We start from the raw sequence: 24,285 nt of genomic DNA, 5'->3' as shown, positions 1-24,285 counted from the left end.
GGCTCAGATCTCCTGCCCTAAATATGAATAAAATAGTATATACATTTCCTGTAAATCTTTCATGTCCTGTACATGTACCTTTTCAATGTTTTTTCCTCAAAGTGTTTCTCAATACATTTCACTTCAGATAGAAAATCTCAAAGTTGCTTCAGTTATAAATGTGCTCTTTTGTTTCCTATTTTTCTCCACGTAATTATATGGTCTACTGCACATTTGGGAATCATTTTTTCATGCAAAGAAAACATTCCTGAATTAACATTAAAATTTAGAATAGTTGAAGAATATTAACAAGATCCTCCCATTTCTCCCATTCTAATATACTTCAAATAAAGAATAGAAGAAAAATGTTAGTCACACCTGAGATTAACTAACATACCTTTTTGAACATTGGCACAAAGCAAAATTTTATTTATTTATAAAATTTATTGGTTGTTCATCTTACCACAGGACAACTCTATATTACAATATTATCTAAACTGGTCAGATTATTTCTCATCCTAGCACTCATTATCATCTTGATTTGAAACATATACACTAGTTTGCATTTCACTAGAATTATTCCTCATTCAAAACCAATAAGATCCTGTAGTGTTGCTACAGATCTCAATAGAAATCCAAATTGTTATCAACTACAGGACAGGGTGTGCCCCCCCCCCCCGTTCACTTTCATTGGTATTTTCACTCAACAGTTGATAGATTTGGTGCTCAGAATAGTATGTTATGTTCAGTTCAAAGGAGTCCCAATGATCCTAACCTCAGCTTCTGAATTAGTTGCCATATCTATATTTGCAACACTTCAATATAATGAAATAAGAGTAATTCAGAATGAAAACCTTGAATACTGTGTTTAACATATAATTATTAGACAGAAACAATCCATTCTTAGAAGCTACATACTTGTTATTTTTGTTAGAGAAGCAACAGTTGAGATATTTTAATACCATGCTGGATAAGATAATAAGCCCACTATTCCAATTATTTTCCCAAGTGGTCAATCATCAGTGGGAATCCACAAGCAGAACAGAGCACAGTAATACCCAGCAATGCCTGCTGAGGAGATGGCAAAACAGACAAGATGGCAAATGCCAAAGTTAAATATACAAAAGAGGAAGGACTTATATAATAATGTGACTTCTACCCACTTGCCTTTTTGACCTCATTTCATGGAAGCTGCTGATAACGCTCTCTCATTCATAGTCCCCCAAAATGAGGTTCAAGAGGAAAAAGCTTTTATTGTTCTCTTGCATTTGAACTATCATAAACACTGATCAACAAGCCTAATTACTTCAGATTCCATTGTTTATACAGCTTCACTATGTGAAGTGACTAGTCCTTCCTAGTCCCTACATTATTTTTAACCAGTTACCACTCATAAAATTTCATATTTAATCTATTTCTAAATGCGAGCTTCACATCAACTTAATGAAAAGAAATTCCAAATAAATAGCTTTGTGTGCGTTGGTGTGGGTGTTGCAGATAAGACAATACTTATCTATTATTTAACCATGTTATAATTCTTTCTTCAGCAAAATTTATCCAGTTTACTTTATAATGTAACCCTTATTAATATTATTTAACTGGTTCAACATTTCTTGAATATTTAAAGTTTTATTTTTATTTTTTGCCTTACCCTTGATAGAGCAAGGTTAATCTAATCTTAAGAATGTTATACATTTTTCTCAGGTGAGCAATCCCAGGTTTGTATTCTATTGGAACTCTTGAATAGGAATCATTCAGACCAAAAAAAAATCTATAATAAATTTGCTTCTTTGCCTCTTCAGCTCATGTTTCTTTCCCAAAGCATCTTCTCCACATTTTCTGGAGATGCAGAGAACCCATTCAGCTTCTCTACACTCTTCTTTTAATCAGCTTGTTTTCCAATTTTTCAACTACATATATGATTTGTTGCTGATATATTTAAATGTTATTTCAGTAATGCTAATATAAATGATTTGGTCCTCAAAATTCTTTCTCACACAATTGCCTATTTGCATTAATTTTATGCAAGGTTATTTTTTTTTGGCTCTTGTTATGAAGGATTCCCCCCCCCCTAATATTATCCTTGATATTATCCATTAACACGCTAAGGACAGAATTTCAATCACCTCTACTGATATGCAGTATACTGTACATTTTAGCTGAATGTCTATTATCATAGTTTGGTAAAACTTCAACAGCTTTCCTCTCCTGAACACAATTATGACTGCATTGTAGGTGACATGTATTGCACTTTTGGGGAGGGGAAAGGGACCATTTTCCTCTTATTTTAAATAAAATATGATACATAAATAGGTTTTAAATGTATTATTTCTAATCAGTACTATAAACTCACATTTATCACAATTCTTTGTATTTCTTAGGAAAAGGTTCAGGTTGTTCCTCCTCTGGCTGGTCCTACTATCAATTGTTCCAAAATACAATAAAAGGAGCATACAATTATTTTTCTATGCCCACTGCTAGTCTTTTCAGTGTCAATCTCAGGATCCCTATCCTAGCCCAGAATCCTAAAGTAACAGGGGGCAGGCAATATCATGAATAACCTGTTCAAAATGTTTTATAGATTGCACTTCGCACCGGCAAGGTTAGCTAGAATGTATAAAGATAGATCAGCCAAATGTTGGAAATGTAACCAAACACCGGGTTCGTATTACCATATGTTGTGGACATGTCCCAAAACTAAAAAATAATGGTCGAAAATACATATCTGGTTGGAAAAAATGACAATTAGAAGCATATTGACCAGAGACATTTTTGTTGGGCATAATACTGGAAAAATACGACAAAAAGACTATATATTTGATTTTACATGTACTGACTGGGGCTAGGATTGTATTTGCGCAACAATGGAAGAGTGAGGAGACCCCGTCAGATGAGAGGGTGATTCAAAAAATAATGGAATGCGCAGAAATGGACAAAGAAGAAAGAAACTGAATATTTTTTGACATAGGATGTATTTTATCAGTGGCTAGAGAATAGAAACAGACGTTAGGAAGAAAATACAAGAAGAGAAAATGTTACTCTGGAGAGAAGTTTATGATGATATTATGAATTATTGCAATTATCTTGATAGTTATATTATCAATGTTATTGTACATTGAATATAACAACAAATATGTGGATTATAAACTTTCAAATAATTTGTACCCAGTTCACACACAGTTTGATGGAGATGAAAAGTATTATAAATAAAATAAACAACATAGAAAAATGAATAACCTGGAATAAGAAGTTATAAAGGGGTAGAAGAGGAGCTAAGAATAAGCTTGTTTTCTAAATTACATTTAAGTTTAATTATTATTAGAAAGTTTGCTAATTTTAATTTTTTAAATTAATTTTAATGAAAATAGGCCATTTCAAAATAGGCCATTTCAAGAACATAATCTGAAGAATTATGCAATTTTAAAAAAAAGAATCACAAGAAAATATACTGACTGCCACAACACCACCGGCAAAACCTCTCCTATTTCTACCTCCTAACTAGAGATGTTAAGAACTAAAGTTGGGATCTTTCACCTTTAGTTTTTGATATGGAGTAGTTATTATAGCTCTTCATAACTTTAAATTTTCAACAAGAGGAACAGAGATTAGTGCTACCAGGTTCTTATTACTGAGATTAAAATGTAAGTAATTTGTTTGAGAACAAACATCTGGCAGAGCTAGGGAATAAAGACTTAATATACAAATGTAGCCCTTTGAATGTATGATACTTGCCTTCAAAATTATACACTTGGCTTTTCCCACTACTGGGTTATTATCTACTCATCCTTACATTTGTGTGACTTCCTATATTGCATTTATTCTATCTGTACTCACAGAATAGTGTTATTCTGATTTGTGAGTATACACTATACGTAAGATATAAGTAAAACTATTATTCTTCAATTCTACTGCTTTCTCCTTTCAGCACATCACTGTCATGACTTTACAGCAGGAAAGGGGAGGATTTGATTCCAAAACTCTCTGTGAGCTTCTCTCATATCACCTTATTTGAGCATTTCCTTAGTTAAAATAATGTGGAAAAAATATGTGGAAAAACACCAAAGTAGAAATGGAAAGCTATCTTGTCCTGACAGTACAACTATTACAGTTACATCCTAGAGAACTGGCACTAGCAAGCTGCTGGGCAATCATCGCTCTTACTTCAGGAGGAAGCAGGGAGGAAGTGACTCATATTGACAAACAGAAAAACTGGGAAACAGACAACAAAGATAAATTCACATCTTTTATATTTTTCTGGACACTGCCATAAAGAAAAGGGAGGCTCCTGCATCTGAAAGTGAAAATAATAATTTCATTAAAAAAAAGGAAATACAGTAGTGCAATATCACTGCCTCTTCCTTCCCAACTGGAATGGGCAGTCAACTCAAAATATGACTGACACTTAATGACCATAACCAAATAAATCATATAGACAGGAATGCAGCTGCCCTGAAAAATATGAGGCCACCTGAATAGAATCAGGACAGGGATTTGTTTCAGAAGTTAATTTCTGGCTAAAAGAAAATTGGTTTGGGGGAAGGGGCAATTGCAGGAGTGAAGCCACACAGACCAGGGGGAGAGGATTCCCATTCATCTTTTTTGCTCTTAAACCTAGAGTTTCGATACATCTCATATTTCTACTTGACTGCACCAGATATGGGTTTAAATAAATGATCCGACACTATGTCTCATTTAGCCTTACTGAAAGTTATTTCCAAGAAGACTGTCAGTACAAGAGATCAGAGATGGCTAAAAAAAATTCTATCACAAACAAATTATAATTCCAATATTGAAAACCAAAACCGTGATAAATTATAACACTAACAAAAGAAGATTCTCAATAGCTTGTGTTACTGAAGCATGGTTGCCTAACACAGCAAATCAATAAAAAAGAGCAAACATGGAGTGCATCAAGGAAGAGTTATATCTCTACAAAGTGGGAAACAAGAAAGCATATTAGCTTGCTAAGAATGGGAGGATTGTTTTTTTATCCCGCTTTTATTATTTATATAAATAACTCCAGGCAGCAAACATTCATTGTAGCCCTTCCTCCTATTTTCCTCACAAAAGCCCTGTGAGGTGAGTTGGTTGGTTGAGAGTTACCTGCCCAAAATCACCAGCTGGCTTTCGTAGTTAAAGTAGAACAAGAAATCAGTGTTGTCTGGTTTCTAACCTGATACAATGATCAGGGGAATACCTGTTTCCCTGAAAATAAAACCCGGTCTTATATTTTTGGGAGCGCCAATAAGCACTAGGGCTTCTTTTCGGGGAAACGCAATTTCAGGGTGATCAGCCTGGCTGGGTGCCCCACCTCCCCAGTGCACACACGAAAGGTAGTGAGCACGCAGGGGTTGATGTCCAGCAGCACCTGCAGCCTGCTGGACCCTGGTCGGCGCACTCTGGGGCTGTGCAGGCTGCACAGCACGTGAGTTGATTACCTGTTTAAGCAGAGATGGCAGCAGAGGTGCAGGGGAGGCACACAATACGGACGCGACACGCAGGACAGCCGAAAGACAGTGGGACAGAGTGGGCGGCCAGTCACAGGAGGCTTGACTTCACATCTCCCAGCTTGCCTGCGGCCTGTGCAGAGCATTGGGATCGCTTGCCTTCCCCCTGCGCCTCTGCCACTGTCTGCTGCTGCTGCCACCATGCGAAGACAAGCATCCTAAGGCTGCCCACCTGCTCCAGCCAGACTCTCAGCTTTCCTGCGACCCACACAGCATGTCCCGATAGACTGTCTCCACCCCTGCTGCTTGGACAGGGAACCAACTCAACTGTGCTGCTGCTGCTGGAGATTGTCAGCCCCCACACCCTCACTGTCTCAGGTGCTGGCCATGCTCACCACCTCCTGGTTGATGACACTCTTCACTAGGGCTTATTTTCATGGTAGGGCTTTATTTTCATGATAGGGCTTATTTTCAGGGAAACACTGTACTTTAACAGATTGCAAATACTTTCCCACTCCAATTTTTAAAAAGCAACTAGCTTAGCACTGGGAAATATCCAACTCTATAAGAGTAATATGAAACTCGATTATATTAAAGACTAGGCCACTAGAGAAAAAGCTCAAATACTTCAATAAACCTGTGCACAATTTACTGTTCCCTAATTTCATATTTTTCTGCTATCATCATCACCATCATTTGCAAGATGAAGGCCTCTTCCCAGGTTTCCAACCTATATGGTCCTGAGAATGTTATTGTCAGCAAACAACCCAAATTTATGAATATTCAATTATGCACTTCACATGTGCAGTATCTTGTACAAGCTTTTGTTTTTAAGTAGAGGGCTAGGTTCTCAGAGCCTCCACATTAAATTAAGTACCTAAAGTTAAAAATCATTGTTTTGTGTAGAAAAAAAAGTTATCTAAATTTTGCTGTTCCTAGCTGGAAAAAAGTGAATGTGATCAATAGTGATTGAATTTCTAGTGGAAAATATTGAAACTAAAGTAATATCCATATTTTAATCAAAATGGATATTACAGCAGCTGGTTTAAGATTTCTGTTAGAGACACCTACTCCAGAGGGCACATTCAAGCAGTTAAATCTCTTTATGATGGTAATGAGATTCAGCAGTTGTACTGTCCCACTTCCCGTGATGGTTAACACACCCGACCGTTTAAATGGTGGGCAGCGAGTTTAAAAGGGAAAGGAAATGGATGGAATGTGAAGATCGTTTGCATGGGGCCACTACTTAGTGTTGCAAATGCAAACCCTATTGGGAAGCAAGGTAAGGAAACAGCTCGAGGACTCAACGCCAACCTGATTACCGAACAAAAGGCTTCGCTCATCCACCTCCGTTTGTGACTGGTTTATAAGCCAACGCCAGCAAGCAAAGCCGCCAGTTTCCTGCGAGGGAAATAAGGGCTTCCCTTTATTATTCGTGTTTCTTCGACTCCCCTCACTCGCTCCTTCGTATTCTTTTTCCCTCCCCGATCTGTTTGGCCCTTCCCTTCCCGCCTTTCTTCGCAAGGCTATTCGCGCGCCTGATCGAAGGCAACAGCGGAGCGTGCGCAACACGCGCGTGGGGTTAAGGGCGCTCTGCTGCCTGTCTCGCCCTTTCTTTGCAGGGCTGGAGAACTCCCCGGCGCTGTCTCCGCCAAGGGTGGCCTCTCGCTCTTTCTCATCGCGCCCATCCGCCCACAAAGTTTAGTGGGTTTTATTTTCTCCACCCAGGCGGGGAGAGAGACAGAGAGAGAAAAGCTGGGAGACCCGCGCTCTGTAGAGAAAGAGGATTTCGGGAGCGTTAAGTTCCTCTCTAAGCCGAGGTTTCCCAAATTAGTTAGGACTCCGGCTCCCATTATTTAAGACATGCCTGAGGAGAATAAAGGTTGCAGCCCAGTTAAGGAGCCCCCGGCGAAGGCTTAATAAAGGCTTAAGGATTAGTGGCGAGAAGACAAAGCGGCGGGGCTCGCCTGGAGCCGGTCTTTCGCGCGGCGGTGGGAGGGAAAGAGGCGGGCCCCACGCACAAGAAAGGCGCGCGCGCAGCGCGAACAAGGCCGTTCAGTCAACAAATTGTTCCTTTCCCGTCGTGGGAGGAGCTGCCGCCGCCTCCTTGAGCAAGGCGAGAATATCAGTTCCTTTCTCTCGCCACCCACCCACATTCTCTTGTCGCCGCAACACCCATCAAGTTTTCGGCCTGCCGCTCTGCGGTTAACCCTCCTCGCCAATCCGCGCCTTCGGGGTCTTCCACCCCCCCACCTTAAAAGGAGGGGGAGGGGAGGCGTGCCGGCTTTGTCAGGCAGACGCCAGCTGGTGGGGTGGCCTTCGGAGGGGAGGGCCGCACAGGGGCGGGGGGATGTTTCAATTGTCTCCCGGCAGCTACCGAGTCTCGTACCAGCCGTAGGAAGAAGAAAGGCAACGAACCGTGAACCCGCCGCTGCTCCTCTACTTTACAAATGAGCACGTGCTTTATGTGGCTTTGCGCAAGAGGAGGTCGGAGCCTCTCCGGGTCAATTCGGCCGAACATTTGCAGCCCTACTGCAATACGATACGATCGAGAGTCCCGTTACTCTCGAGATATTGTGTTTCTGCTTGCATGGTTGAAGATTGCGGTCGAAAACCGGTTTTAATAATTTTGGTAAGTAAGAGGCTAGAAGTCTTTCACGTCGCAATCCTTCCTCATCCAGTTTTGCACATTTAAAAGGCTTAAGTAAACAAGCCTGGAAGTGCAGCTGCCAACTAAACAATGCGTCCCTTAACCAAACTAGTGCCTGCGGCCCGGTAAGACGCCTCCAGTCTCTGTGCATTAAAAGCTCAAGATTTCAAAATCTCTAATTCCAACTATTGCTATCCTTATTCGACTCTACAACTGGAAAACGGGCATTAACAAGAACAGATCCGTTAACACAGACCAGCCTCAAATTGACCCTCCGCGTGGCCCCCTAAGATTTTACTCTTGCACATGTTTCTTGGGAGTAAATCTCAGTGAACACCGTAGGGCTTAAGTCCGAGTACAGTAGACTTGCGCAGGGGTAAAGGTATTAACCTACTTGCTGCCCGATATGGTCTACTAATAGGTTAATACCCCTAACCCTGCGCAGGTCCACAGTACTCGGACTTAAACCCTAAGGTGTTCACTGAGATTTACTCCCAAGAAACATGTACAAGAGTAAAATCCTAGATTTTCAGGGTAGGGGGTGGGGGAAGAGGCTAACCGATTTAGCCAGAGCAGCTAGCACGAAACGATTCTGCTTGAAAGGTATTCAATAAAAGCTTTAACAGGGTGCACTTTGTTTTCCCACAAGCTCGTTAGCCCCTGGTGTTACCCGCAGCCCGCCCTTTATAATGAGCGCGTTTTAGCAGCGAACCCGCCACTTGCTCCTCGGAGTCATTACGCCACCAACAGACCAACTGACGCCCCTTTGCTGTTCTCTCCCGAGCCTTTTTAAGGAAACTTTCGCCTTTTGTTTTGTTTTTTAATCCAGCCGAGGTGGCTGATGAGTGGCTGATAGCTGCTTTAAAGAGGCTTGATTGGGCTGCTTCACCACCCACTCTCACGCGCTGCCGGTCGAGGAAGAGCCTGCCCAACTTTTCTTCCGAGGGCTGTCACTCCCGCTCGGCAGAGCCAGCCCACAAGTTCTGCCTCCGCTGGATTTAAAGAAGCAGCAAAGTCCACACACACACACACACACACACACCTCACCCCCTCCTTATTCCACACAGTATCCACGCTCGCCTTTGAAGAGACGCGCGTCCTTTTCTTGCTTTCTCCGGCTCCACAACCGCTTTAGATCGTCCGAAGACGCCCAGAACCCACCCAAGCTCTGAGCCAGCAGGCGGCTCTTCCAAAATACGAATTTTACGAAGCGCCCATCTATACATTGTCCGGTAGTCTTAAGGAACAAGGGGCTGGGGAGGAAAGCTACTTGAGGGGGCAGTGTGTACGAGACCATTCTACACAGTATTTCAGAAACCCGCCAGTTGGCGAGAAAGGGAGCGCGGTTGGCTGAGCCGGCCGCCCTCGCCATGCGGAGCTTTCAACTCTTCTTCAAATGGCCCGTTTTGCTTCCTGGATTCCCTTATTAGTTATAGGACCAAAGTTTCCTCTCCCCGCCCATTCCCCGGTTTCAGCCAAGCATCCCTCGCTCGCTCCCCTCCCAAACTCCTACATCCGTTCAGGCGAGAAGCGAGAGCCAAATGAGAGAGCGCCTGCCCACAAATGCTCCGCAGCCGCCCCCAGCCCCCTTGCCCGCCCCCTTACCATGATCAGTGTGTGATTCCTCTGCTCGGCTGTAGCAGGCTCGGCATCTTGTGGCTGTTTGCTCGAATGTGGTTGCTTGCTGCCACCGCCGGAGCTCGATTTCTTGGCCCTTTGCTCCAGGGTTCTCTGGTAAAGGCTCACTGTGTCCCTTCGCTCCAGCTCCAGCTGCTCGGCCTGGGCTTGCTGGTACCTGTTCTCGCAGCTGACGTGATGTCTCCGGCAGCCTTCAATGCGCTGCCTGAGCCTTTCCACCACGGTGCTGTGCTTGGGAATGCCGCCGCTCCCGTTAGTACCACCGCCGCCGCTATGAGTAGCATTGTGACCGGGAGGAGGCCCGTGGGGAGCGCTGTTCACGCCGATCCCGGCCCCGCCGAGGCTGCTGCTCAGGTTATTGAGACAAATGCTGCTGCCGTTCGTGGCGGCAGCGGGGGTTGGAAAATCCCCCATCCCCTTCCCCGTGCACACTATTTTGGAAGAACTTTTCCCCCCTCTCCTTTTACACGCGGGCGCCACACAGCAGGCAGACACGGCGAAGGGAGGCGAATCCTCCTTTTGGGATACTCTTTAGTGGGCCATGGAAACGCTAACAGACCCAAGCAAAAAATGTTTGGGGGCTGTAAACAACGAAACAAAACCTCTTTCTTGCCGATCCTCTCGGATGGGAGGGAGGGGTAAAAAAACGCCAAAAGCAGAAAAAGCCCAAACCCGGAGGTGGTGCTGTAAGGTTATCGCCAGACACAATCAACAAACAAGGCATCCGCCGCCGCTCGGTTGCAAACTCCGGAGGCGAACTCAGAGCTGCTCCCCTTTGAAATAATCCATCCTTTCCGAAAGAAATTCCGGACCGAAAGCCTCCTTGGTCTCCCCCATGTATTGAAACATAAAGCAGGAGGGGAGGGGGAGAGAACGTCCCCAAAAAGCCTTGTGTGGGAATAGAGCCTTTCCGCACTCGCACTCTACACGTTCACAAAATACCTAGGACGGGCACCCACTGGTCAAGGAATACACATGTACGACCCACAACGCATTCACACCTCACACCCTCAGAAAACAGGCAACGCCGCTTTCTTAATTGTGTTTTCTTTCCAGGGGGAGGGGGGAGAAAAGGGAGGGGAAAAAGTTTGGGTGTTTATGCCGCACCGTGTTCTCAAAGTACTTTGGCTGCTCAGTTGTATTTTTCAACGGGAACCTAAAAAAGCAAATCCTCTGGCTGGAGGAAATCAACACGTGAACAATCCGGGGCGATCTGCAAAAGGTAGCTGGCTGAAGGACTGGGAGAGCCTCCGCGGAGCTGCTACAGTACGCAGAGGGACCGGCTCGGGCTCTGCTCTGCCCGCTGCTTCTCCTCTGCCACCATCACAAGGATCAAGTGCGTTACTCTTCCACCTCCTCCGCCTCCTCTTCCATGCCAGCGGAGTGATACCAGGACAAGAGCGCTCAATAAACACAGCCGCAGCCTCTCCGTCAGGGAGTCCCGGGGACAAGGTGCAAAATCCGGCCCGGACCTTTAGCCAGCAGGAACGGACACGACGATCCCCACCTAATCCCCCTCCGGCGCCTACTCACGCTGTTTGTTACCTTGGGCGGAAAATCAGCTCTGCCAGGACGGAACAAGAAAGGATCCGAAGGGAAGCTGGCGAGGCAGTCAACTTTTGACCTGGTCGCGTGTGATATGTGTGTGTGTGTAATATGCCTGCTTGTTTGTGTCCGGTTTCCTTATTGAGCTTCAGTGCAAGCTGAAGCTGTGTATCATGTTAGCCTAAATTCTTGCGTATTACATTGTCAGAATCTGTGCATTGCTCCGCCAAAAGGGAGCAGCCTCTTCGCCTGCCTTGTCTGATAACCTTTTCCACATGGAAAAGTAAAGACAGAGCTGAGAAAAAAAGAGGCTGGCTTTAACATAAACCCTGATAAGCCTCCCTTCTTCCCCCACCCAGTTTGAAAACATTCGTTGTGAAGTGATTTGTGCTTGCTGTCTTACTCCCTCACTTGAGAGTAAATATAAACTTATTTTCAAGTTGGTTTAAAGATAATCTCTATAGCTTTACTCCTATATATGTGCATTGTATGGTATTTTCTGTTGACATTCTGTTGTGTTGTTAATTCAGTGGGCTCAACTTTATTTTTTTTTAAAAAAAGATTAGGGTGCCAAAGGCTGCCCCCACTTTTTTTTTCTATACAAGAACCCTGAAGAGGTTCAACAGAAAAAAATAAAAATAATCATTTCTATGTTATTTACTGCCTTGTAACAAGAAAAAAGATGAGTGTTTCAAGGAACTTACAAAGAAATCAGAGCAAAATTAAACTAAACATATGCTACTTGCCCTCTCCCATATATATATAATAAAAAAAGAGTAAACATTTACTAGGAACTAAGGTATAGTACTATATTACAATAAAGTCATATTCACCCTTTGTACCCATATTTATTGCTTACTCAAATTACTACAAAATAAGAATTCAAGTGAGAACTGATGAGTAACCTGACATATTTCTGAACTGTACTATTTTTGAAAAGAAAGATAAATGTTTATTGGATGAAAATTGCATTTTTCCAACACAGGATTGCTAACAAGTGAGAATTGTGTAATCTTTTTCTTATTTTGTATATATCTCTTAAATACTAACATTGCCTTCAAATAAGTTTCCACCTAAATAAATTTCAACAGGTTTAAGGCTATAATTCTATACTGTAGTTGAAAGTATTTCTTCTCCGCTTTTATGGGACTTAGGAGTGCACATGCTTACATTTCAGTGATATGTTCATTTAAGTCATTTTTCCTCAAACTTTTTGCAGTTGAGAATATTTAGAAAATGCTGGGACCACTCATGCCGTACACCTGTTTTCATGCTTAAGAGCATGGAAATTTATATTCTTTTGTGAATAAAGCAAGGATTATAGTATCATTTGTAGATGCTCTCCATCCTGAAAGACTTTTTAAAAGTAAGTTTGATACCAAAAATTAATTCAGAATTAAGTATTTATTTACCACTTGAATGTATCTGTCTCATACCTTCCTGGTCAAGAATGTCTTCGACAGAAATCTAATGGCAACCAGGAGCAAGTAGATTTTCAGCCCAACAAAATCATGCTTTATACTATATATTTAATGTATTTCCTATTTGTATATTGGGGAATGTGTTGCTTGTGGAAGATCACAGTTCCACTTTGAAATGCCTTTGAGATCAGTTTACTTTCACTACTTTTCTGAACGTTAATATTTATTACATTTATATATGCTGCTACAATGCCACAGGAGTCTTGCCAGCTCTGCAGAAATATAAAGAATATTAAGACATCCACGGTCCAGTTAAAATCATACAAACCTTAAACGTGCAAATCGTAACATCTAAAAAACAAAGTCTGAAATGCATTGTTGAAGAGCTCCATCTTGTTCTCATAAGACAGCCAAAGTCTGGACTAAACTTGCTTCTGGTGGAAGGCCTTTCCAGAGGGCTAGCACTGCTACAGAAAAGCAGTGCTTCTGTTTTTCAACTCCCCACATATCCCTAAGTGAACAACCATTTCTGTTATTTGTCCCAGCAAGCAAGAAAGCAACCTGATGCCAAGCCTTAAAGGGCTTTACAGGTTAACACCAGTACTGTAAATTGCAACTGAGAACCAATAGGAAGCCAATGCAGACCCTGTAGAACAGGGCTGTCAAACTCCTGGCCAGTGGGCCGGATATGTCATGTGCTGGCCACGCCCACCTGTTTTAACAAAGGGGGGAAAGGTCCTGATAAGTCATGTGGCGCTGCCTTGATGTGCGTTTGACTCCCCTACTGTAGAGTAATTTGCTACCATAGTTGAGTACTAGATAATAGGCTGCTGTGCTTTGGAACTTCTGAATTCCACGTAGAGTGAGCTGCAGTAATCTAGATGAGTACTAATAGAAGCAGCATAACTTTTGTTGTTAGCCACATTACTAATTATCACTCAAATTTTTGCCCTGCTTTTATAGGAGAGTTGGTTGCCCAACAGCCATCTATTTCCTTCCTCTTTCTCCTCTCATGTTTCCTTGTTTCAAATATATTGGCAAATTAAAATCTAGTTGCAGTGGCTCAGTTCATTTTGCAGTACATAAAATGCTTGGGATGAGGAGGCATTTTTCATTATGTTTTATTTCACATTCTGAACTTGTGAAATATCCACGAGGGGTGTGGAAGGAGGAACAAACAAGCCCACTGAAACCCAAGTGGAATCTTGAAATTATATATTAATATCAACATACTCATTTCATGCAAAAGTGCCCTGGCTTGGTGGATGTTTTCCTCTGGGCTGGAGACATTTGGAAGGTGGATGCAATAGTGTCAGAAGGGGGCAGGGAGGCAAGTTGGCTAGAGCATCCAGCATCCATAAATCTAAACAGTACAATTTGACAGGGATACAAAGGAATCAGAGATTGGCATTGTAGGTAACCAATTTTAATATACAACTAACAATTTTATATCATTTTTGTGCTGAGACAAGGAAGGATTGATGGCACATTTATTCAACAGCAGAGAAATTGCTGATATTTCTGTCCTGTATGTAAAAGATAAAACCTTTATAAAGCTTGGTGATATCATGGACACATCCATGTAATTTTCATGGCAGTAACGCAGAGGTGATTTGACTTCCAGAATGTGTTTTCAGCTTCTCAGTCGAGTGTGCAGTCCTGGCATGTTTTGGTGGTCTCCCAAATACTTACAGTTACTGTAAGTAACTGATGGGCAGTTCTACAAATACAATAAATAAAATAAATATACAGTAAGTGTTAATGAGGTCTCATACCCTCCCTTTTTCCTTTAAGATCAGTTACGGTTGGTATTTTGTGTATAGTTAATTCTATGTTGGCATTATAAAGACTGTTTTTGGAGGAAAGTGTCTTCCCCTACATGCCATATTCCAGATTACTTAGAACTGCAAGTGCAGAATTCCCAGCAGGCTTGAAAAAATTCTGGTATATATAGTTCTAAAATTAAGGATGCAGCAATATATTAGCTAAATTTATTTTTCTTTTCACAATCAATATTTCCTAAATGACGACTACGAGAAATAAAAAAAATATTTGAAATACATTTTAGCTTTGAGGTTTCTTCTGCAAGACTAGTCAACCCAAACACGTAAATATGCTAGTAGGGAGAATTGATGGTATATAACAATATGGCCAATAGAAATTGTAAAATCAGGTACTCTGGAATATGGTCTCTAGGCAATGATTGATAACAGTTTGGAATCATATTCCATTCAAGAATTTAGTCCTTTATGGTTTCCTGCTCATATAGTGCCTTTTGTCAGCCATGGAAGTAATCTAAGTTAGTAGCTTTTTGTTTTGTTTGTTTTGTTACCCTGAGAAGACCTGTATGAAGTTATTCCTCTATATCCTCCGCTGTAATTCAAGAATATTCAGAAATGACATCAAAGCCTTGTATGAAGATTTTTATTGCACCTCTAATTCAATGACATTAATATTACAGCTAAGTAGGCCAGAGAGCAGGTGCAAATTAGTTTCACTTAGCTTTTCAGTAATATTTTGTGCACTTAATGTTTGATTTCATACACAACTTCTGATCAGAATATGATCCATTAGCTCTGTATTTTCATATTCTGTTTAAAGGAAATAAAGAAGCAGGTATCACTAAACTGTTTAAAATCAAATGGCTGTTTTTCTGATATGTGTGGAGGATTCCTGCATTAAAAAATATTCAAGAGAGAGCCTTATGAGCATTAAAACATATGTACAGAACTGCCTTATACTATAGATTAGGAGACAGTTTAGTGGATCCCAATTGCTGCATTTAATTCTCTATTTCCCGGTTGCCAAAGTTCACAAAAGAGAAATCACGACCACAATGCACACAAATATGAAACCTGAACATAAATTAAAATCTAAGACTTGGAGGGAAAAGCCTTCAGTGTCCAAAGGTCACAGCAGTCAGGCAAAATGGGCATGGCTGTGTCATGGATTCAGCTAGCGTTATTCCTAGGAACTGCAGTTAAAGAAATAGAAGACTCAATCCTAGTTAATCTGTGGTAGATTTTACAGTTTTCATGTAAATCCACTTCCAAATGGGAAGGAATTGAGTACTGATTTAGTCAGCATGATTCTGGAACACATGACTCTGAAGCTTCATGTTGACTGACCCAATTAAAAACAAAGAAGTAGAATACACAGAATAAAACCTAAATGACAACAAACAACAACAGTTGGTAAGGCATTAGCACCATAAGTTGATGCACTACAATACCCAGGACAACAAAAATACTTTACCAAAGCATCACAAAATAGGCATCAGTCTCCTTGCAGTGCAGGTTATATTGGGATGCTTCAGAGCCCCAAATATAAATGAACTGTAGGCAAACCACAGGTGATCCACCCTGCTTTAGCTGGATCTGTGGAAAACTAAACTTTGGACCTTTTACGTCAGAAGTGGGTTGCCAATTTTTTTACTACTGGTTTGGGCACGCACATGCAACATTTCTGCACATGTGCAGAAGCGTCTGGGCGGAGCCTCCTGCCGCCACTACTACCGGTTCAGCCAATCCGGGCTGAACAGGCAGGAACCCACCTCTGACCCTATTACTCAACAACATCTCTCCAAACTCCTCAAATTGAAAATCTTGGGGGGACAAACAGAAAAATCTGTTGTATTTCTGGGCTGAATACCAAAATAATCTAGCAGTGTCATCTGTCTTCACATTTATGTAACTGGGCTTCTTTGGAATTAGGGGAAAGTCCAAATCAGCAGTAATTCTAGTTTATTTGGATAAACAGATGACATTTCCAGAAGAAGGTTAATAGGGAATGATATTAATTCATTGAACAAGCAGTTTCATCCATCAGGCAATTATAACAAAACTGGGCCATGACTATCTAGCTAGGTCTGTCAATGGAGACTGGAACCAATTGGATGCCCACACAAAGCCCTTTCCTGAAGGGAGAGGCATCGACAGAACTATTCATGACAGCATGAGCTTCAGAACTCAAGGATGGAAAAGAGTTTTGTATGAAGAGCATCAAACTTTTCTCAGATCAAAGAGAACATTCCAAAACCATTAAGACAATGACAATCAGGTATTTGAAACAAAGCAAAAATGTATTTAATTATATATAACACAGTTCATGAGAGTACTGTCTATGATTTACTGTTGTTCTACCACAGCCAAAGTTATATTTTAGTGACAAACCTTGGAGGGAATTTCACCCATGGCATTGGGACTAGTCGTGGCTGACCTAATCAGCTGCTACTGAGGAGGAGAGTTCTTATCCCCATGCAGGAGCAACCCAAAACTACAGATCTTCCAGTCGTGGAGCATGATCTTTGTTATAACCTGCCAGATGATGCTTTCTCTTTCTTTCTTTCTTTCTTTCTTTCTTTCTTTCTTTCTTTCTTTCTTTCTTTCTTTCTTTCTTCCTTCCTTCCTTCCTTCCTTCCTTCCTTCCTTCCTTCCTTCCTTCTTTCTAGAAATAACTTGTGTAAAAGAAGTTAAGATCTTTGCCAGCAGGATCAAGATTAATACTACTGCAGATGGAGTGATTTTGGTCCTTTTACCCATCTCATGTGACTTTGGAGACAAAAAGTAAAATTAACAGAGAAATGAGGATCCTTAAACAGATCAATTTGTCTTGAGGCCAGCATGAGGAAGAGAGGATTAATTCTCTGTTAACATCTTATCTCTGGTTGCATGGCACAGCTAACTACAAGAAGTCTATTTACTACCAAACAATCACATGTGTAGGAAGTGGCAGGGGAAGAACTGTAGTTCAAAGTATTTAGAGAGCAACATGTTCCCTTCCAATCCTCACAACTTATTCCACAAAATAAATGATAAAGATCAGCCAACATTAGATCTACCACATCAAATTTTGCTTAGCATTTAAAAAAAAACAATGCTTAGGCAATAATTTTGTTTTAATGTAATAAATCCTTCAGGTTGATGTGGATTTTCTTCAACAATGGTATGGCAATGCCTTGCTGTTTCCCACTACCATATTATTTTAATTTCACAATCGAGATTTTTGCCCTGCTAATTTCTGTTGATTTCCTGTCCATGTCCAAATCAGGTCTGACCCTACTTAGCATTTCAAAAGTAGCCAAAATGAACTAGCTCCTGCCAAACTGTATTTGGCCAACTAAAGTCCTAATAGCGTGAAAACTATCAATTTGGCAAAATAATCCACAAAAGTGGCTGATGCTAACTAAGCCTTTATAAAATATATTTAGCTATAGTTTTAGAATTAAATTTGGGAATTAGTTGAAGAGATTAAATTTAAGTTCTACATGGTATTCTTATGATTTCAGGATACAATGCTGCTTCTTCCTTGGACTGCTGAAAGAAAGAAGGATTGATGCTATTTGCATTTATACATAAATTCTGAATATTCATCCCAGTTCTTGAATATCAGAAAAAATACATGATTTCTTAACAAGTCTAGTAAGAGCATATAGGCAGAGAATCAACATACTACTACCCTTGGGAATTCTAGAATCCAAGAGGTTCAGGTGTAAGGCAATATTATTTATTTTATTCAAATTTATTAGTCACTAAAATGCAATGGACTCTAGAGAGTTTACAAAACAAAAAAAATCCATAGAAATGATAAAACATTAAACTACATAGGCAGCTCAGATTAGAATGATCTTATAAACAAGACAAATCAAACAGAGGCTTCAGAAATATTATAATACCTTAATATAATACTCATAAAGATCTAATGATTCATATACTATATTTACAAAAGATGTTCAACAATAACAAAAAACAAAAGTATAGCTGTGTTGGTTCTTGAGGAAAAAAAATCCCAAAAATGCATAATTGTGTTTTTTAGCACTGATCAGAAGAGCATAGAATTTTCCAGAATTGTTTCATGAGACAAGTTTATTTTGTGCCAATTTGTTTGGCTCTCATGAAGGTTTGCTGAACTGAAAGATTATTAAATAGTCTGCAGCTGGGCGCTGGAAGGGCTGACGAGCTGAACAAGCTACTAGGCAAACTGACCATTGTCCAGTGGGGAGTATTGCCCCAAATCCCGGCCATCCTGCTGTTCAAGAAGATTGAGACCCGCAAAGTGAAAAAGTTAGGCAAGTGACTATGGATGACTGCAGATGCCTTGGATTGCAGGTGACTGCATAACGCTCTGGGGTGATCTCTTAAATGTTGTGGCTAGGTTCTTTACCTGGGTGGAAGCTGACTCAAATCTCAGGAATGCTGTGGCTGGATGCTTGTAACTGTAGCTCCTGCAACCAGACTCCTCTAACTGGGTTTAGGAGCATGAGGGTTTAGGAGGGAGCAACAGTAAAGTGGCAGGCTACTGTGGAGTTATTTCACCCACAACTTTTGCCTGTTCACCAGATAGCCCTGAGAGGAGGAAAAAATAAGGAAGGAAGGAAGAGAACAAAGTGACTCCACCTGTATTGAATACCCTGGTAAATGGTCTGATTATTCCCTCTAGGTGAGAACCAGGGGAGGAATTGGTGGAGGATGGATGAGTGGAATCTCTCTAGGGGTGGGATTCTGCGTGTTTGGATTTTTGAATGTGGTGTGTGTGTGTGTGTGTGTGTGTGTGTGTGTGTGTGTGTGTTTGGAGCAGTGGTGGGTTCCAGATTTCGTTCCAACCAATACGGTTGGAACGGTACTGGCGACACCCACATGGACGTGCGGGGTGCACGCATGTGTCATACTTGCCTGTGACGCTTCCACAAGCCTCCGTGACACTCCAGCTGCTCCGCGGAGCGTTGCGCAGGCGCCGTACGCACCATGCACATGTGCGTAAGCGCCAAAGGCTTAAAGCACAGGTAAGGAGCTCGGGTGGGCCCTCTGGAGCACCGTACAGGAACGGTATCCGGTGCTCTGGGAAGGCTCCGGTACGCCCGTATCGGGGCATACTGCCTGCAACCCACCACTGATTGGGAGGTAAAGTTCAAGTCCTGGAGGATGTCATGACAATCGACCAAACCCACATGTGTAGAGTTCAAACTAGCTATTTTATTATTTTATGCCTAGTCCACAGGAATCTCCCAACACTAGCAGCTTTCTCTTGGGACAAACCAGATAAGGCTCAAGGGAATGCAGTGATTGGGGTGGGAGTGAGATTTATTTGGACTACTATAATGCACTCTGTATGGAGCTGCCCCTGAAGCCTCCAGAATCTTCAGAATGCAACAGCATGGCCAATTATGTGTGCTTGTAGAACAGCACAGCTCACACCTCTGCTTGGTGGGGTATATTGATTGCCAGTTTGCTTCCGGGTCCAATTGAAAGTGCAAATTCTAACTTTTAAAATCCTTCATGGTATGGGAGAGACTAGGTCTGTGATGGCGAACCTATGGCACGTGGAGCCATTTGTTAGGGCACGCAAGGCGTTGCCCTGTCAGCTCCAGCGCGCATGCGTGTGCTGGCCAGCTGACTTCAGCCTTCATTTTCAGCCATTTTTTTTACTCTCCGGAGGCTTCCCTGAAGGCGAAAAATGGAGGGCGAAAAACAATCCAATGCAGTTTGGGAATGGACTTCCGGGTTGCCCGTAGGGCCATTTTTCTCCTTCCAAAGGCTTCTGGGAAGCCTCCTGAAGCCTCCAGGGGGGTGAGGGTGTGTTTTCACCCTCCTCAGGCTCCTGGAAAGCCTCTAAAGACTGGGGAGGGTGAAAAATGGGTCCATCATGCACAAAAGCGAGTGAGGGCAGGGGTCACACAAGCATGCACGGGGTGTGTGTGTCCCACATAGAATTATGGGTGTGGGAATACCTACACACAACCCCCCTGTGCTCTCCCCACTTTTGGCACACGATGGGAAAAAGGTTAGCCATCACTGGACTAGGTTATCTGAGGGATCATCTGTCCCAGGAGATGGGTTTTCTCTGCCATAATGGCTACTTTATGGAACATTCCTTTCCTTGAAACTAGATTAGCTCCATCTCTTTTGGTATTTCAATATCTTTGCTATGTTACCAAGTCTGGGGCTCCCAGCTTCATTGTGAGCCAGGCATTCTTATTGCCACTTTGCTCAAATTTTGTATATTTTTCTTTATTATATTTATCTTTTAATATGGATTCATCTGTTTTATATTGTTTTATGTATGTACTGTTTTGTTGGATTGATGTACACCATCCAGAGTTGGTGAGATGGATGGCTGTACAAATTTAGTAAATGAAAAAACATAGAATCATAGAATTAAGGGCTGGAAGGAACCTTGGAGGCCTTCTAGTCTAACTCCCTGCCCAAGGCACGAAACTTTTTTGCATCCCAGACAAATGACTATCTTGAAGACCTCTGGTGATGGAGCACCCACAACTCCATCTGTAAGCTGTTATATTGATTAACTGTTCTTACTGTCAGAAAATGTCTCTTTAATTCCAGATTGGATCTCTCTTTAACAAGCTTCTACTCATTGCTTCTTGTACTGCCTGCAAGTGCTTTGGAGAATAATCAATGCCCTCCTACCTGTGATTGCTCTTCAAGTCCTGGAAGACAATTATCATGTCACTTCAGTCCTTCTCTTTGTTAGACTAGACATGCCTAGTTCCCTCAATAATTCTTTATGATTTAGCCTCGGGACTCCTTATCATCTTTGTTGCTCTCCTTTGCACTCTTTTTCTAGGGTCTCAGCATCATGGTGACCAGAATTGGGTGCAGTGTACCAAATGTGGCCTCACTAGTGCAGTATAGAGCTGTACTCTATACTTCTTGTGATCTTGATGCTATCCCTCTCTTGATGTAACCCAGGACTGTGTTTTTTTGGCAGCTGCAGCACACTGCTGGCTCATACGTGATGGTCCACATGGACACCAAGATCCTTCTCACATCCACAGCATTTCCTTGATCCACCAGTTTAGTCACTTTATCAAAGAAGACAATAATGTCTATCTGGCATGATTTGTTTTAACAAATCTATGCTAGTGATCACTTTGTTCATCAGAGAACACTATGCCTACATAGGAGAACCATATATGATGTAAAAATAGCCACACAAATTCTCGGTGTGATTGTCATGACAGAAATCTGCCTGATTAAGAGGATATTTAATGCTGAAATATGCAGGAAAGCCAGTGAAAAAAAGTTATTTAGAGCAAGACCGCCAAAAAACATCAATATGCTGACAGCACGTGCAGCTTAAATGTCTTTCAGTGACAGTTTCTGAAGGGTGGAGTAAAAAAACCCTAATCAGCATTTAATCACTTTTATGGGAGTTAATTTTTTAGCTTTTCACTGTCAAAAAGGTAAAATGATCCAAATCTAAAATAAATCAATGTACAGCTAGTGCTGAATAGCATTAGCTGCCATTCACCAACCATTACCAAATTCTTTTCAGAATATTATCATACTGCATTCAAAACCTGGAAGCAAAATAATGAGCCCTTAATTAAGGAGTAGGAGAATTTTCTTTCAGGAGGTTCATAGTGGCCACTGCTGAACTCTAAGGTGCTATATACAGTATTTGATTTGGTTTAGTGTGTCAAGCAGGATACACCCATCAATTCACACATTGTGTTTCACACCGAGAAAACCATTTCCCCAGTATAGATTGCTACGAAAGAGGCTGTTGAGTGGAAAAAGGCTGTCAGTTGCCTTTTCCCAGGGAGCAACAGAAGTGTAGTAAAGATTGTTGAGGGAGGCAATTACTTCAGTGGGATTGCTAGGGAGGTGGTAGTAGTGGTTAATCTTGTCCAATCCCCTGTACAGAAGAAGAGATTATTGGGATCGATTCTATTGATGTGCCCTCTTTCCAAGCACAGTGGTCAGCAGTCCAAATTTTTTTTAAAATTTGATCAGAAGGATTGTTCTGTTCTCTTCCCCACCAAACATTAGGCAAGGCAATGTGGTAATTCAAAAAACAGCAGCATTAGCATGGGCATCCATAGGCTGCTAAGGGCCTCATGCGGACTGGAAAAATAAATGCCTTAGTGGAAAGTTGGTGTAAACTGGAAGCAAAGAATCAGTACTGATGAACTTTTACTCTTAACAGAGAATTAACAGCTGCCTCATTTAATAACTATTCACACTTATGACAGTGATAGAAAAGTAACTTTACAACCAATACCACTGCAGGTCTGTAAACAAAGGAAACTGAAGTAAGATCATAAGCATACTTAACAGTTTCACTTAGTGATTGATTCATTTAATGACTTGAGTTGTTATTCCCAACTGCAGTCTCAACTGGACTATTACTATTGAATATTGTGGTGTTTCTCTGAAAAATATAAAAAGATTTCAGCACGAATAGTTCTGAGAAAGACAACATTCTCTCAGTCTCAATCTATAAAATAGATTAATAGCCACCCTAGCCAAATTACATTGTATGTATGTATGTATGTATGTGTATACATACATACATACATACATACATACATACATACATACATACAGTATTTGCAAAACTGAAAAAACTGGTAGGTAATATGTCACTTGTTAGTGAGATGGGCAGCATAAACATTTAATAAATAAATATGCACATGCTAAGTTATATTGTCCTAATCCAGCTATGTTTAGCTATGAATTAATATTGTGTGAGATGATAAATGTCTCAAGCTATATCAATTCAGAGTCAGCTAATATGAGAAAGTGCTGTTCCCTTTATAAAATATACATATGGACACACAGACACAAAGGTCTACTTAATAACAACTAACTCCTCTATAATCCCCAACCAAAGTACCTTGGAGTAATATTGGACTAGACTTTCTCCTATAAGATGCATTTGGAGAATATGGCAGCAAAAATCAATACTAGGAACAACATACTCCAGAAATTATGTGGAACTAAACAGGCAACCAGCTGCCACCTCAGGTCATCAGCACTAGGGTGGTCTACTCCACAGCAGAATACTGTGCCCTATATGGCTTCACAGCTGCCATTTTAATAAGTTAGACTCCAGATTCAACCACACCATCAGGATTATAAGCAGATGTATTAAAAGCATTCTGACTTGCTGGCTTCCTCTTCTGAGCCATATAGCACTGCCAGCTTTACAAAGGCAAGATGCACTCAATTCTTAATAACAAAGAAAGTTGTTGCAGTCAGTACCCTCTCCTTCTTCTAAGAAACTGATGCAACCAGAGATTTGTTCCAGGATAGAACTCAGAAGCATAGAGAGGAAAGAACTGAGGGAGGATAAATGTTACTAAGCCTGCTCCTTCTGCTTTTATGGTGTTTTATAGTGTTACTGAATAGAATATAAAATAATGGAAATTGTTCACAACTCTGATCTGAGTTATAGCCTCCTGTTTCTTGATTGATTCCCTTCCCTATCCCAGTTTGTGAGTCATCTTGGTATTTAGCAAAATATATAGTTTGGCTTTATACCTTTCTTTTCATATAATAGGAGAAAAAAGAATTCTGAGTGGTCTAGCCCAATTGCCTAAATCTTCCTGAAAAACACACTGTGAAATTAGTACAGCTAATATAAGATTTTTAGTGGGAAAATCAACTGGACAGAGGAATTGAAGGGAACTGTATTCAAACATGTGAAAGCACCAAGTGCATGCAATGAATTGAGATCTTTGTCAGTAAGTAGTGTCCATATATCTTTGGTCAAGTTCTTCTTATTCTATTGATGAACCTTTCTACCATGGATACCAGACAACATAGGTCCGTATCTGTATCACAATATGAATCAGCTATACTAT

At 41.3% G+C, this 24,285-nt stretch overlaps 1 protein-coding gene across 1 annotated transcript in view; it reads right to left on the bottom strand.

Annotated features, from left to right (window-relative positions):
- MAML3 (mastermind like transcriptional coactivator 3) overlaps positions 1-12,351 on the bottom strand; it is a 353,622-nt gene extending 341,271 nt beyond the window's left edge. Inside the window, exon 1 of the mRNA XM_032224582.1 lies at positions 9,682-12,351. Within this exon, the coding sequence (XP_032080473.1) occupies positions 9,682-10,128 (447 nt within the window). The 5' untranslated portion in view covers positions 10,129-12,351. The remainder of the gene's footprint in view (positions 1-9,681) is intronic.
- Positions 12,352-24,285: the final 11,934 nt, after the last annotated feature.

This window comes from Thamnophis elegans, chromosome 9, assembly GCF_009769535.1.
Source record: "Thamnophis elegans isolate rThaEle1 chromosome 9, rThaEle1.pri, whole genome shotgun sequence".
Taxonomy (NCBI): domain Eukaryota; kingdom Metazoa; phylum Chordata; class Lepidosauria; order Squamata; family Colubridae; genus Thamnophis; species Thamnophis elegans.
The sequence above is the reverse complement of the archived record's forward strand: the minus strand, read 5'-3'. Positions and strand labels throughout refer to the sequence as shown.